Here is a 14,505-nt window from a genome sequence, read left to right as displayed (position 1 = left end):
AAAAGTCAAATTGGCTGTAAGTGCTCATAGAAACCATAACTGTGTCTTTGTCAGAGAGTTTTCCTTATTGTGAAGCGTCTCCATGATGAGACGTCAACAGAGCTGTGAAGAAGGTAAGAAGGTAAATATGGAGGTAAACCAGCAGGAAGGTGATGGAGAAGCTGCAGCCAGAGGTGAGTGGTCTTCATCAGACAAACATCAACCAGACTGAACACAAACTGCCTGTAGAGACAACATGCAACATCTGAACTGGAAGAAAACAGCTGTGTGTGAAACTAAACGGCCCATTTACTGCAGGATCAGATCAATGCATAAAGTTCACATATCAGTAAATAAAGACTGAGATGTTCTTGTTTCTCTGACATGGAAGGAAACAAAAAGTAATAATAGGAATTAAAGTCATCAAGTGTTTAAAGATAAAGTGCAGCTACAGAAAATGAGGAAGTGAAACAAAGTTAATCACACATCATATTTCTTTTTGGTGGTAGTTTTGTCATGAACTGTTGTGGTGGAAGCGGTGAGGGAGACGCACCAGACCCAGATGAGATGATTATGATGATTTAATGGTGAAAATAGGCTCAAATAATTTCCAATGTCCACAAAACCTGGCGGCACAGTTGAGCAGAAGGCAAAGGCTCAGCACTGGTAGCAACAGGCTACACGCATTGACAAGGACCCGACAGAGACACTGAGACACAGGTGACACTAAATACACGGGAGGGTAATCACAGAAACGAGACACACCTGGGAAACAATCAAGGGGAAGACAGGACAAGACGAAGACTCAGGGACACAGAAAACTAAATAAATACACAGAAAAACACAGAACATGACAAGTTTTTAATGTCAGCAGCATAAAAATCTGTGATCTAGAACGTCTGATTTTACAAAATGTAAAGAAACTTCATGATCACCTTGGAGAAACATTTGGTGAAGGTGAGAAGAGAAAAATCACTTGAACTGAAAGAAACAGTTTTTAGTAAGACTTAAAACATGTGAAGCAAAACATCATTATTCTTTTCATAGCATCATTGTCAACTGTGATAATGTGATGTCACTTCCTCTTCTAAAAAGAAAACCATCTTAAAATAATTTCAGAACATATCTAAGCTTTTTACATTTAAAACACATTGTAAAAACATGTTCTGATTCGGGTTCTGATCCGGTTCTGCTCTAAATGATCCTCAGGTGAAAACCCAAGCAGAACCTGCAAGCTGCCAGCAGGGAGAGTAGTTCTGCTGGTTCTGGTCGGTCTGCTGGCTGCTGCTCTCATCGTCATCTTCAGACTCTGTGAGTTCATCCTGATGGTTTATTCTTACTGGATTTCAGTTTATGAGACAAAACTTGTGAGGTTTAAATTCACATGATCACTTTTATGTAACTACATTAACTATTATTTCCTTCTCCAATCAGCTTTCGATAAAATACAAATGAATCAAACCATCAAAACCCTGGAAGAGGAGAATGAAGCTCTGAGGAGAAATCAGTCAGGTGGGACAGTCAGAGTCTGAAGGCCTGAATGTCTGACAGCAGAGACGTTTGCAGTTTTTCTGAGCTGGAGTCTTACACTGATGTTAGTGATAAGTTTTGGTATGGGCTCATTTCAGGGCCGGCCGTGTCATGAGTGAAGGAAGACCAGATAGGGAAAATGTTTTGATGGAAACAAACCTGTCTGGAAAGTTAGAGCTATATGTTGGGGAATGCCAATAATGTGTAATGATGGACTGTAAAGGAGACTAAATCTAAAGATCCATAGGATCGATAGGGTATGATTCAAACAAAGATTCTCTGTTGTGATCTGTGGTGCAGTTGGAAATAAAACCCTTCAGTTTCCCGCTGAATCCGTGTCTGGTGAGACTCAGCTACTGACATCTTTGTTATTATGTATCTAAAGATAAAATGTGCCTGAAATGGGCCAAAGACTGGGACCAATATGAAGAAAAATGTTATTACTTCAACTTCATCAAATCCTCCTGGAATGACAGCAGACGTTCCTGCGCTGATCTGGGATCAGACCTGGTGAAGATCCACAGCAGAGAGGAGCAGGTATGAAACTCTGCTGCAGGTTCAGCTTCTCTCTGATTTCATCTCATCATCTTGATTCTCCATCTCACAGAAAAGGTTCACAGTTATTTTATCAACGTTTCCTGTTTAGATGTTCCTGAACAAAAGACTGAGAGACCTGATGGTGGATGATGAGGACAAGTTCTGGATCGGACTGACGGACTCAGGGGAAGAAGGCAGGTGGTTCTGGGTGGACGGATCTCCTCTGAACGAAAGGTTTCATTGAAGTGGAAATATGTTGGTCTGCAGAATTTCACTTGCTGGGGTAAACTTTGTCTTTCTGTTCTTCATTCTCTAGTTTACATTTCTGGATTGATGGCCAACCTGATGACAAGAGTGGAAACATCCCAGATGCAGACTGTGTGAGGATGGGGAGGAAAGGAGACGGCGATCCGAAGTGTTGGTTTGATCGATTCTGTGATCACCTGCAGAAAAGCATCTGTGAGAAAAAACCGAACCAGAAAAATACGTGTGTTTTTTTCTGAGGTATATTTAAAAAAAGAACCTGTTAATGAGAGCAGAGATTACATCTTTATGATTTTATTGACTTCAGCAGCCTTATTAATGTGTGATGTTAATTGCATTTTCTATGCATAATATTTTTATACCAGATTTTCTTTCTTTTTGATCTCAATGTTGCTTTTCTTCTGTTATCAGTTTGGATCAGCTGTTACAGACTCTTTCAGTTGAATAAGATGAATTCCCAGGTTAAATGTTACAGCTTTGTTTTGCTGTTTTGTTACATTTCACATTTACAACATTTTGTTTTATAAATGACTCAGAGTCCGAACTCTGAGAAAACACAAAAATAAGTTTCCAGTTACTTAATGCTAAAGAAATCAGTCCATTCAAACCTACCAGACAAAAATAACAGTCACACATAAACACTGGCTTTTCCTCGGGAGGAAAACTGTGATAACTGTTATGAACTGTTATGAATTGTTATGAACTGTTATGAACTGTTATGAACTGTTATGAATTGTTATGAACTGTTATGAATTGTTATGAACTGTTATGAACTGTTATGAACTGTTATGAATTGTTATGAACTGTTATGAACTGTTATGAATTGTTATGAATTGTTATGAACTGTTATGAACTGTTATGAATTGTTATGAACTGTTATGAATTGTTATGAACTGTTATGAATTGTTATGAACTGTTATGAACTGTTATGAATTGTTATGAATTGTTAGCATCACGTTTTTGCTTTGAGTTTTCTTTTGGGATGTAACCTTATCATTACTTTTTATTGTAATCAGTTTTTGAACCTTATTATTTTGTCTCAAGTTTTATTCAAATATATAACAAATATTCATATATCTCATTTGTATTTATATGATTCTTTTCATTTAATGACAACTGCATGACTTTGTATTTATTTTTTATTGCTCTACCATTATCAGAACGTCTTCTTTGCGTTTTGTGATTATGATTTTGTGGTATGAAGAGGACATTTTTATTTCAAAGGTCTTAGGTATGCAGAGCAATTAAGAAGAGCATTCTGTACTTAGATAATGATACGAATGAGTGATACCATGCATGCAGTTATATTTTAGAACGTGCAAGTTGAAAAACTTTTAGTCTTTGTTTAACAATCCTTCTCTCCCATTTCTCCTTATCTGCCTGTGCAGACACATAAAGTGTTTCTGTGCTGTAAGCTCAGAGCTCAAACCAAACTCTGTGTTTTCTCTGCATGTTGCAAGGGGAAATAAATCAGGTTGAATTGGACTGCTTCCTGTCGTTTGATACATTTCATAAGAAATACAATAACAGTTACCCATAAATATTGGTTGTTCCTCTGTTGGCAGCAGCAGCTGCTGTCAAGAGTTTGAGATCTGGAATAAATTTTTAGCATCATTTTAGCTTTGTTGAATTGTCTTAGACACTTTGGAGTGTTTTTCAGCATGAATAGTTAAAACTCATGCCACAGCATCTCAGTGGAGTTTAACTCTGGATCAGGCTCCAAGATCTTCGTTTTGTTTTTATTTTATTTTCTATATTCAGACCTGGACTTGCTGTGTAACATAAGTGTGTCAGAGTTAATGATCACAAACTAATGGTTGCATCTTTTCCCTCAGGATTTTCTGCTGCAGAGCAGAATTCATCATCCTGTCACCTAGATCAGGTCATCCAGGACCGTCATGCTTTCAGCAAAAAGTTCTACTTCTGTCCCGTCAATCCACAAAATGGATCCCCTAAAGTCTTTGAATTCATTGAGATTTTTTTTGTTAATGTCAGACAGACTTGTGTGTTTTTGCATTTGTGTTTTGCAGCGTTCTGGACTTGGTCCTCTCCCATGAAGGCCATTTGTGCTCAGGCTCTCGTAACCTACATATCAAACATTTGGTGTAGCAACCACAAAGTCTCAATAAATAAGTTATTATCATCTAAAACAATGTTTTGTCAACCAGGATCCTGAAAAATTATTGAATGCTTTAATTTTCAGTAGGTTAGTTTATGTAAATTTCCTTATAAATCAATCAGGCAGCTGCAGCTCATCCAACATGCTGCTGCCAAAGTCCTGACCAACATCAGGCAGGTAGAAATTCAACTCAATTCACTTTATTTATTTAGCACCAATTCACAACAGATGCCAATAACTCAGTCACACACTGTACAGTCCAATTAATCACAGCTACTGATCAGAGCATTAAGCTCAGTTAATTATTCAAATTAGCTTTAAAAGTTTCTGTAGAAGGAAACCAGGCAGATTGGATCTAATCATCAGTTTGCAGCATTTTCTCCTCCTGGACAAGAATGTAGCAACAGTCTCTGAGTTGCATTGTCGCCTTCACAGCAGTCCTGCATACAGAGCATGCACACAGGGACAGTGGAGAGGAAAAACTCCAGCAGAACCAGAACCAGAACCTGGCCCAGTATGAGCCGATTTCTGCCACGACCCACCGAGGGTTTGAGAAGACAGAACAGAAAACAAACACATGATGAACTGTTCATGGGAGTAAAACGTTAATAGTTTGTGCTACATTTCTTCAGTTTCTGTCGATTATCTGCTTCTATTTACTGACATTTCTGAACATTTCCTGCAGTTCAGCCTCGTCTTTCAGCTGATAAGCTTCTTCAGCATTTTAAACTCGACTCTAATCTTGTGGGTTGGAGTTTAGATTTCTTAATCTACAGATCTTGGTGTGTGAGAGAAATTCACCGTCTGTTTTTCCACTAGCTGATCTCATCTCATGGTCAACCACAGGCTGTTAACTCGCTATCCTACTATACGTGTAATTCAGCGAAGACATGCAGGTAAAGAGACAAGCAGAAACTCTGAGCTCCTTTAAATCGAGGCTGAAAACAACCTGGTTAGCTTTAGATTAAAAACATTAATTAATGCTGGTCTGGATTACAGCCTTTTGGTTTCTTTATTTTGCCACTGCAATATAATTTTTGTGTTTATTTTATCATTTGAACAACTTTGTTGCTGAAATGTGCTGAACTAATAAACCTGGACTCATCATGTTCCCTCAGAACTAAGGAACAAATTTCATGACTGAAGTCAAGAAGAAACATCAGATAATGAGGTTTAAGTCTTTCTGTTGCACAACCGTAATGAGTTTGAAAGTTTTATTAAGGAATATTAACTTGGTGAAGGGGAAACAAACCTTTGTCAGCTGGAACAAATGCTTTGTAATTGTGAAATCATAAAACTAAAATCATTACTTGAGTATTTTAAATGAGGTAAAGGACGTGCGGAGGAAGTAGAGATATGTCTTAAAAATGGTGGAATGGAAACTAGGTTTGGTGTTTACTAGCAGACTTCATCTGTGGTAACAGAGTTGCTTCCTGTTGTTTCATCATCGTCACTGATATCATTTACCACTAAAGGTAACTCACAGCTCTGATGCTGAGCCTGCCTTCAACACTGGATCAAACTTTCATCTCCGCTGATTCAGCGTCTCCGCTCCGACCCGACTGCAGCTCGGCCGTCACTCCGCTCTGAATCCTCCAGACTTCTGAACTTCACCTCTCCGTCAGGCTCAGAGATCCAACATGGCCGCTGCCGAGGTAACGTACGCTGATGTGAAGCTCCCTAAATCCAGGGCCAAAGGTGAGTTCATCTTTCTCTGCTTGCAGATTTAATGTTTAAGAAGTTACATTTTGTCAGACGTCGACCCAAACTGACTGATTTCTGCCTCACATGCAGCTGATATTCGTTTGTCGCCAGAGGTCACTTACTCTGAAGTCAGGCGCCAGAGAAAACTCACAGAAGGTAAGTAGAAAAAATAAAGAGTGTGTAAAAGATCTGTTAATCTGCAGAGGAAATAACTGAAGAAAATGTCATTATTTTATTTAATCTGTGTTCTGCTGAAAAATGCTGAATATTTTAATGAAGAAGCCAAAGTATTTCTATTAAAAATGCAAATTTGGAGTAAAAATATCCAATTGGAACATTTTGACTGCATTTTTTTTATTGAATATAAATATCTGTGAGTCGCAGGCATTTGATGAAATCAGCTTCTGGTCTTTGAAACGAGGAAAAGATCGACGTGTTAAACTCAAAGTTAATGTCATCCTGTGAGGCTGCTGTCATGTTCCTGCTGTTTCCTCTCAGATTTTAAGATTCTTATGGTGGAAACCAACAGCAAGTCATAATTTCTGCTCTTTCCATCAGTGACTCTTCTGTCTAAAGTTTATTTTCTTCTCTCCTGTTGACAGAATGGTTATAAATATCTCCTGTCTCAGCATTGATGAGCTTATTTACTATTGAACCTTTTTTTTCCAGAAAGGTTTAAATGCTGCAAAAAACAAAAAAATTCAAACATTTTAAATGTTTTCCAGAGGAAGATTCAGACAAGAGTGAAATTATTAATACAGAAAACTCTTCACACTTTATTACTGATCTTTGGGATTGTTTTTGAACATTTGCTGTAGTTTATAACTCTCTGCTTTCTTTATAACTGACTGCTGCCGTTTGAGCCAGAATTAAAAATACTGGGGCTGCTCATGTAGATTAACCATGTTCAATAATATTAAGTGATTAAATAAGTGAAGGTACATTAAGCTGATGAATGCAGTGTCATAGAAGTGAGGAAGTAGGTGGTGAGACTGACGCTGAGGATCCAGGTTGAAAAGATTAAAAGATGATTTTAATGTAGATTCCAGAAAAACAAAAGTCTGATAATCCAGGCAGCTTGAGAGCAGAAGGCTAAGACTTTACACTGGTAGCAACTGGTCAGAAAACACAGCTGACCGCAGACTGGCATGGCAGCTTGACAAGACAGATTCAACCAGGACCCGACAGAGACACAGAGACACAGGTGACATTAAATACACAGAGGGTAATCAGGGAACGAGACACACCTGGGAACAATCAGGGGGAAGACAGGACAACATGGAGACTCAAGAGACACAGAAACCTAAAATAAACACACAGAAAAACTCTAATCATGACATGCAGGGCAGAGAACAGCAGATAAACAGACAGCAGGACACTGACAGGTGGATTCACTTCACAACTGAACCTGTTAATTATGTGCAAAATGTCAGAGTTTGCACATCCATGTAATTTATAAAAATATGGAATATTGGTTGCTACCAGGTTAACAGCATCTCTGTCTGTAATTTAAAAGGGTGAACATGGAATAGATCATAAATCTATAGGATTTATGATCTATAGGATCATAAATCTATAGGAATTGTTTATTCCAACGATTCTGTCAGCAACATAAACTGAAAAGATTTAGTTAAGAAACGTGTGGAGTAAGCATTGCTTTGAAGCTCTATTTCTTAACTGTATATTATTATTATTATTATTATTATTATTATTATTATTATTATACATAATGAACCCGTCTTGGTGTCTCCTCAGACTCTCAACCATTTGATTCAAGCGAAATGAGGAAACCTCAACCCAGACGTCAGATAAAACCTCGACTCACCGCAGAGCGAGCGGCTCTGCTGGTTCTCAGCGTCCTGCTGGCGGCGGCCATCATCGCCCTCTCTGTCACCCGTGAGTCTCAGTGCTGAACACAAACTGATCCAGTAAAATGATTAAACCATGGAGGGTTTCCTGGGTTTCATGCGGGTCGCTTCGGGTCGTAAAATATTCATAATTTGACTCTCATCAAAAAATGAGATGTTCCTTTCGTACCTGACCTCTGAGACTTTGAGGGAAAATCTTTGGAAGTGTCTTCAAGGTTCAGTCATAAAGATTTATTCAGCGCTGCCTGACAAATCATATTTATTTGTGACTTTTTTGGATTAAGCAGGACTTTGTGAAGGGAGACTGACGTGAAACACTTTTTATTTTTCTAAACAGAAATGAACAACAGAAACATCCACAGTGAGCTTGAAATGTGCAAAGCGTCTCCACCTCCAACATGTCCTTCTGCAGATAAAAGTAAGTCCATGATCTGATCTTTGTCTCATTTCTGTCCTCTAATGAAGTTAAAGAGACATTGATGGACTGACAGAGACAGGAAGTTAGATTGTAGCTGCAGGACAGAAGACGCCTCCTGCTGTCTCCAGATCACACAAACATCTACAGAGATTTATTCCTCCTGGTTCACTGAAGTCTTTGTCTTTAAAGATAAAACATTTCTGAAGTGTGAAGCAGGATGGGAGCTATATGGAGGAAACTGTTATTATTTCTCCACCAATAAATCCTCCTGGACTGACAGCAGAAGTTCCTGCCAACATCATGGATCAGACCTGGTGAAGATCGACAGCAGAGAGGAGCAGGTATGAAACTCTGCTGCAGCTTCAGCTTCTCTCTGATTTCATCTCATCATCATGATTCTTCATCTTAACTCAGAAAAATCTCATTTTCATCAACTTCTCCTGTTCAGTTGTTCCTGTGCAGGAAACTGAGACGCTTCATTCATCACATGAAGATAAATGAAACAAGGAATTTCTGGATCGGACTGACGGACTCAAAGGAAGAAGGCAAATGGTTCTGGGTTGATGGATCACCTCTGAATAAAAGGTTTGATTCCTCTGAAAATATCCTGGTGTTTTTCAACTTGTGATGGTTTTATTTTATTTTATTTAAGATGCTTTTATTGTTTTAAATCACAGTCTGAGTTTTTGGAGTGAAGACCAACCTGGAAACAAACATGGAGGAAATAAAACTGCTAAAGATCGAGACTGTGTGAGGATGGAAAGGAAAACAAAAGAAGAAGAACCGATTTACTGGTTTGATGCATCCTGTGATGATCCTCTCAGGAGCATTTGTGAGAAAGCAGCAAATGTGTCTCAATGTTTCTGTCACTAAAGATCAATTCAGTTAAAACATCTGAATTCAGGATCAACAATGTTAATGTGACATTTAGAGATTTATTTCAGACATGATGAAGAAAAGAAAATAAATTCAGAAACTTTAACCAAATGTAATTGAATGATTTTTCTTCTCATTGGCTGTAAGGCAAAACCCATAAAATAAAATAAAACATGAAACAAACATTTTTCCTGTCATATTGACTGCTGTTCCCACTAAATCCAGTTGATCACATATTATACACATTGAGCCTGATCTTTAAACCCTTCATGGCAACACAAACCTGATCTGCAACCAGGACACACCGTCTGCAAAACGGCCGTTATCCAGGTAGCACATCTGCTTTCACGACTGAAACTCAGAAATATCATTACTGGGAATGTAAATGTATTAACTCAGCAGCTGCAACTGGGTTTATTAAACCTGGATCAGATTGCTAATAATTGATTTTGTGTCAATATTTAGAACAACTGAAAGATATACAGTAGGTGCTAACATAGATAAAATAAAAGAGTATAATGCCTGTGAAAATATTTCGGAATATTTAAAACACATTTTAAAAAATATCAAAGCTATCTTTAAACGAATGAACTGCTTTTAACATTTTGAGGTTATGGAAGTTTAATCTGAAATAAGGTCAAACAGAAGCATGTGGGAGGAGGCAGCAGATGAAGAACATCTTTCAGGATCAGCAGGAAGCAGGAAGATATTCTGAGGTTCAACGACTTCATGTTTCTTTAAAGATCAACATGATAAAAACCTTTATTTTAAAATCTATCTACGTAAACTGAGCACATGAAAGTGGAGTTTACTTATGGAAAATAAAGCTCAAGCTGATGTTTCTAAGCGGTAATGTAACCATCTCTGCTTGGACGCCGCCATGTTGGAAAACTGATATTTGTGTTCAGTGGAACCAGGGTCGGCCCAAACCTCGTTGTGTTGTTTTATTATGGCTGTTTATTTTAGCCGGACAGGAGAGGCAAAAAAGAAATGATTTTGAATACATATTGATAAATTAGCTCCCTCTGGTGAAAATATATTAAAAATCTGAAATTTCAGTCCAAAACCTCAAAATAACTCAACTTAAAAGTTATGAATATTATGAAAAAGATTTGGTCTAAATCAGAATTTTTATAATAAAATTAAGATTTTTAGGATAATCTTTTTTTATAAGACTGATAACTGAGATCTGTTTGATCTTCTGTGCTGTCATTGAGCATATTAATAAATGGGTCAGTGATTCTGTGGTGGGTGATGAGCCCAACCTGAACCTGGGCCTCAGATAGCTTTGGACCGGCCTTGTGCTCTGTGGCAGTAAGTGTGTATAAAGATCTCTGACCTCAAACACCAAATATTTAGTCAGAAATACATGAAAAAAGTCAAATTAAAAGAGAAACATCACCATGGGTGTCATGTTGCAGGTCGGTTGATGAAGAACCCGAATGCAGAGAGGAAGAAGCAGCTTGTTGGTAAAGAATGATTTAATGAAAAACGTACAGAATAACAGGAGACACAGGGAGCCAGAGAGGAAACAAAAACAGGAGTCCAGGAGGAAAATGGCAGCAGGGAAGTGATGGGAGAAACCAGCAAGGAACTGAGAATGAGGTGCTGAAGTACTGGGAGGTTTACTACTGAACAAAAATATCTAACACTAAAGAATTACTAAACCTGAGAAGCATAATTAAAGTAGAGTAAATAAGAAAGGACCAGACACAAGAAATAAACCTAATAAACTAGAATCACTAAGGAACAACTGAACCAAAATGGCCGATCTAATCAAGGAAAAGGAACGAAGCAGCACAGAAATGAACAAAACCCAAAACCAACTCAAACGAGCCGACATCCTGACACGGGTCCTCATCTTTTAGACCAATAAAAATGAAATGATTATTAATGAGATGGGAGGTTATAATCACAGAGTCTTAATAAACAGGCTTTAAAAAATAATAAGTGAAAATGGAGGCATGTGGGAGGAAGCTGCAGATGAAGATCAACAGGAAGCTTCGTTAGATATGAAGAGCGAAGATGTTCTGATAAATATCATTCTGCTCCGCCTGCAGAGGACAGAGGACACGTTTCTGGTGAGTTTTTAAATATTTCTGACCAAATAATGCTCAGAGAATGTCTGGGGTGTTTATTTTACCAAACTGTGTCATTTATGTAAAATGAGCTTGAATTTAATCTGGAAACATCACGTTTGGACCCAGGACCAAGTTCTGAAAGTTCTGAAAGTTTTAAGCCAATTTATCATTTTAAGGTTACCTAAAACAATTCATTAATGATTTCTTTCAGAAAGAGATAATATAGAGCATCTATAAAATATTATACCTGATCATCTGGATCATCAGGCCTCAGCACCGAAAGCGCTCTGACGGCCGACTGCAATCACAAGATTTCTTATTCTTCCACATTTTTTAGAGGCTTTAACATATTCAAAAACTCACCAAAATTCAGAGAAATTTGTTCCCCACATGAAATGTTTGGATTTGAATTGAAACGATAGTGGATGTGGCTAAGCTACTCTACGGCGCCCCCTATGCTGAGACAAGCTAAACTGTACATGGTAGAGATCTGAATGTTGGTCCAAAAGGCAGATCAACCCAAGTCAAGACAACAAGTCTCTTGGAGGTTTGTCCTAAAATGTACCAGGAGGCGGCCATTTTGGGCCATAGGGTAAATTTTGGCCATTTTTGGCATTTATACAACTCCTAGGGGTTTTGAGCTACGGGTTTTATCTTTGATCAGTTCACAGTTAATAAAAGTTCCTCTCTACACTGGGTGAAACATGAGGGTGTGGCAGAATGGAGCCGGTTGTATATGGTTGGCTCTGGATCACATCTGATTTATCAATCATTTGTAATAAATCCACTAACTTTCTGAAATTAACTGCAACCAGAGGTGAAATAATAACACTGATGATAACATAATGTAAAAATACTAAATTGTGTTTCTCAGAGTGGAACTGAAGCGCCTGCATGATGAATCGTCGACAGAACCCAAGCAGAACCTCCAAGCTGCCAGCAGGGGGAGCAGTCCTGCTGGTTCTGGTCGGTCTGCTGGCTGCTGCTCTCATCGTCTACAGACTCTGTGAGTTCATCCTGATGGGGCATTAGATTCACTTTGAATACTTGAAGGTCAAAACAGAAACTAGATGGTTTTTATGAACATCTTTACAAAATTCTGCCTCCATCTGTTTTCTCGTTTTGTCATTAGCTTGTCGTGTTGGAGTCCAATCAACGTCTCCAACTCATGAAAGAGGAGAATGAAGCTCTGAGGGAAAACATCTCAGGTGAGACTGTCAGGGTTTGGAGATTTCCAACATGTACAAGTTTCCCTGAGAGCCGACAAGCCCGATTCAAATGAAGCTGGGACATTGTGTAATCCATAAATAAACGCAGGATAAGATGATTAATAACCACTTCGGTGGAAACTAATGGGATTCTGATAAATGAACAAATAAACAGATGCTAGTTTTTGAATTTTGCGCTTCGCTCCACCTTGCTGAGCCGTTCAGGGATCCTCTCTTTGTTCCCATTAAGGATTCTCACCTGTTTCCAGTGAACCTGTTCACCTGTAAAATGTTCCAAACGACTGGTTTCCTCAACTTTACCAATGTTTTTGGAACGTGTTGCAGGCATCAAAATACAAATAAGTACATATTTGCAAAAGTACAATAATTTGAACATTAGATATATTATCTTTGTAATGTGTTGAATTCTGATTTTATTTGTTTTACGTAATGTCGACTCCATTGAAACTGGGATTGTAACTTTAGATTATTTTGTAATTTTCTCAGTATTCTCCAGGTTAATTCTAACACAGGATGTTTATTTCCTGTGACTTTGATGAGGAGAAATGTTTGGACTTGATCTCTGAAACAATATGAACTTATAAATGTCCACTGCTTTTTCCTTCAGCCTGCCAACGACTTCCTGCGTTTCCTCCTGCGTTTCCTCCTGCGTTTCCTCCTGCGTTTCCTCCTGCGTTTCCTCCTGCGTTTCCTCCTCCAACTGCAGTAAATATGAGTAAGACACATAATCACACCATCATCAATAACTTCCTTCCTCCTGACTCATTAAGGTCTTTGCTTTTATTACGTTTAAAGAACCCCCATGTTTGCAGTGTGAACCAGGCTGGGAGCTGAACCAAAACAACTGTTATTATTTTAACACCAATAAATCCACCTGGACTGACAGCAGACGTTCCTGCGCTGATCTGGGATCAGACCTGGTGAAGATCCACAGCAGAGAGGAGCAGGTATGAAACTGCTGCAGGTTCAGCTTCTCTCTGATTTCATCTCAGCACAGAAACACATCACCGAGTCAATTTCTTCTGTTCAGGCATTTCTGGCGAGAAGAGTGGGAGACATGATGGAGGACTTTTGGGACAAGTTCTGGATCAGACTGACGGACTCAGAGGAAGAAGGCAGATGGTTCTGGGTGGACGGATCACCTCTGGACAAAAGGTTTGATTGGTTTGGAAACATCTTAGTTTTTCACACAGCTGAAGTCGTGTTTATTATCCCAGGTATTTCTGATTTTAATCTTTTAGTTTAAATTTTTGGAGTTACACACCTGATGACTGGAAAGGTTCTGAGCAAAAACATCCAGAGGGAGAAGACTGAGCAACAATGGGGACTAAAGGAGGATCCCAAGGCCTCAAATGTTGGTTTGATGTTTTCTGTTCTAATTCTCAAAAAGGTGTCTGTGAGAAAACTCCAGAAACTGGATAGACATTTTGTTTGTGTGTGTGTGTGTGTGTGTGTGTGTGTGTGTTTGGGTGTGTGTGTGTGTGTGTGGGTGGGCGTGCGTGTGTGTGTGTGTGTGTGTGTGTGTGTGAGGCCTGGGCGCCTGTAGGATGTCATTGTAGTGTGAACAAAACCATCGCTGCACCCGACTCACACTAACTCATCTCCAACAGGCATCATCTGCATTAAACCACCATGTTGTAAAATTTTGTCTGAGCTCCAAAACCAAAGAGAATGAAGAGAATTTATTTTGTGAATTTATTATTTTTTATGTTTTCACACAAATGTAGAAGATCTAGAAGATGTAAAGATGCAGAGTTTGTGTAAATAATGTCAGGTTCATTTACAGTTCAGTTCTAGATGAATCCATAAATACATCCAGTGTGTTTCTTCTTTCTAATGTCTGTCTCCGGTTTTTATCTTATTTTAACTCATGCAGCATTAAAACAACTTAATAAAGGTA

The 14,505-nt window shown here is 38.5% G+C and overlaps 1 protein-coding gene across 2 annotated transcripts in view; it reads left to right on the top strand.

The window, feature by feature from the left end:
• The first annotated feature begins 5,918 nt into the window (after positions 1-5,918).
• Positions 5,919-14,505, top strand: part of LOC116731350 (hepatic lectin-like) — a 28,709-nt gene continuing 20,122 nt past the window's right edge. The window contains exons 1-7 of one of the 2 annotated variants that reach the window (XM_032581086.1): positions 5,919-6,127; positions 6,224-6,289; positions 7,889-8,029; positions 8,339-8,419; positions 8,609-8,760; positions 8,868-9,004; positions 9,097-9,478. In XM_032581086.1, the coding sequence (XP_032436977.1) occupies positions 6,070-6,127; positions 6,224-6,289; positions 7,889-8,029; positions 8,339-8,419; positions 8,609-8,760; positions 8,868-9,004; positions 9,097-9,292 (831 nt within the window). In that variant the 5' untranslated portion in view covers positions 5,919-6,069 and the 3' untranslated portion in view covers positions 9,293-9,478. Of the gene's footprint in view, positions 6,128-6,223; positions 6,290-7,888; positions 8,030-8,338; positions 8,420-8,608; positions 8,761-8,867; positions 9,005-9,096; positions 9,479-14,505 lie in introns of those variants that run through there. The other variant, XM_032581087.1, reaches the window with a different exon arrangement.

This window comes from Xiphophorus hellerii, chromosome 13 (assembly GCF_003331165.1).
Source record: "Xiphophorus hellerii strain 12219 chromosome 13, Xiphophorus_hellerii-4.1, whole genome shotgun sequence".
In the NCBI taxonomy this organism is placed as follows: domain Eukaryota; kingdom Metazoa; phylum Chordata; class Actinopteri; order Cyprinodontiformes; family Poeciliidae; genus Xiphophorus; species Xiphophorus hellerii.
This window is presented reverse-complemented; position numbering and strand designations above follow the sequence as displayed.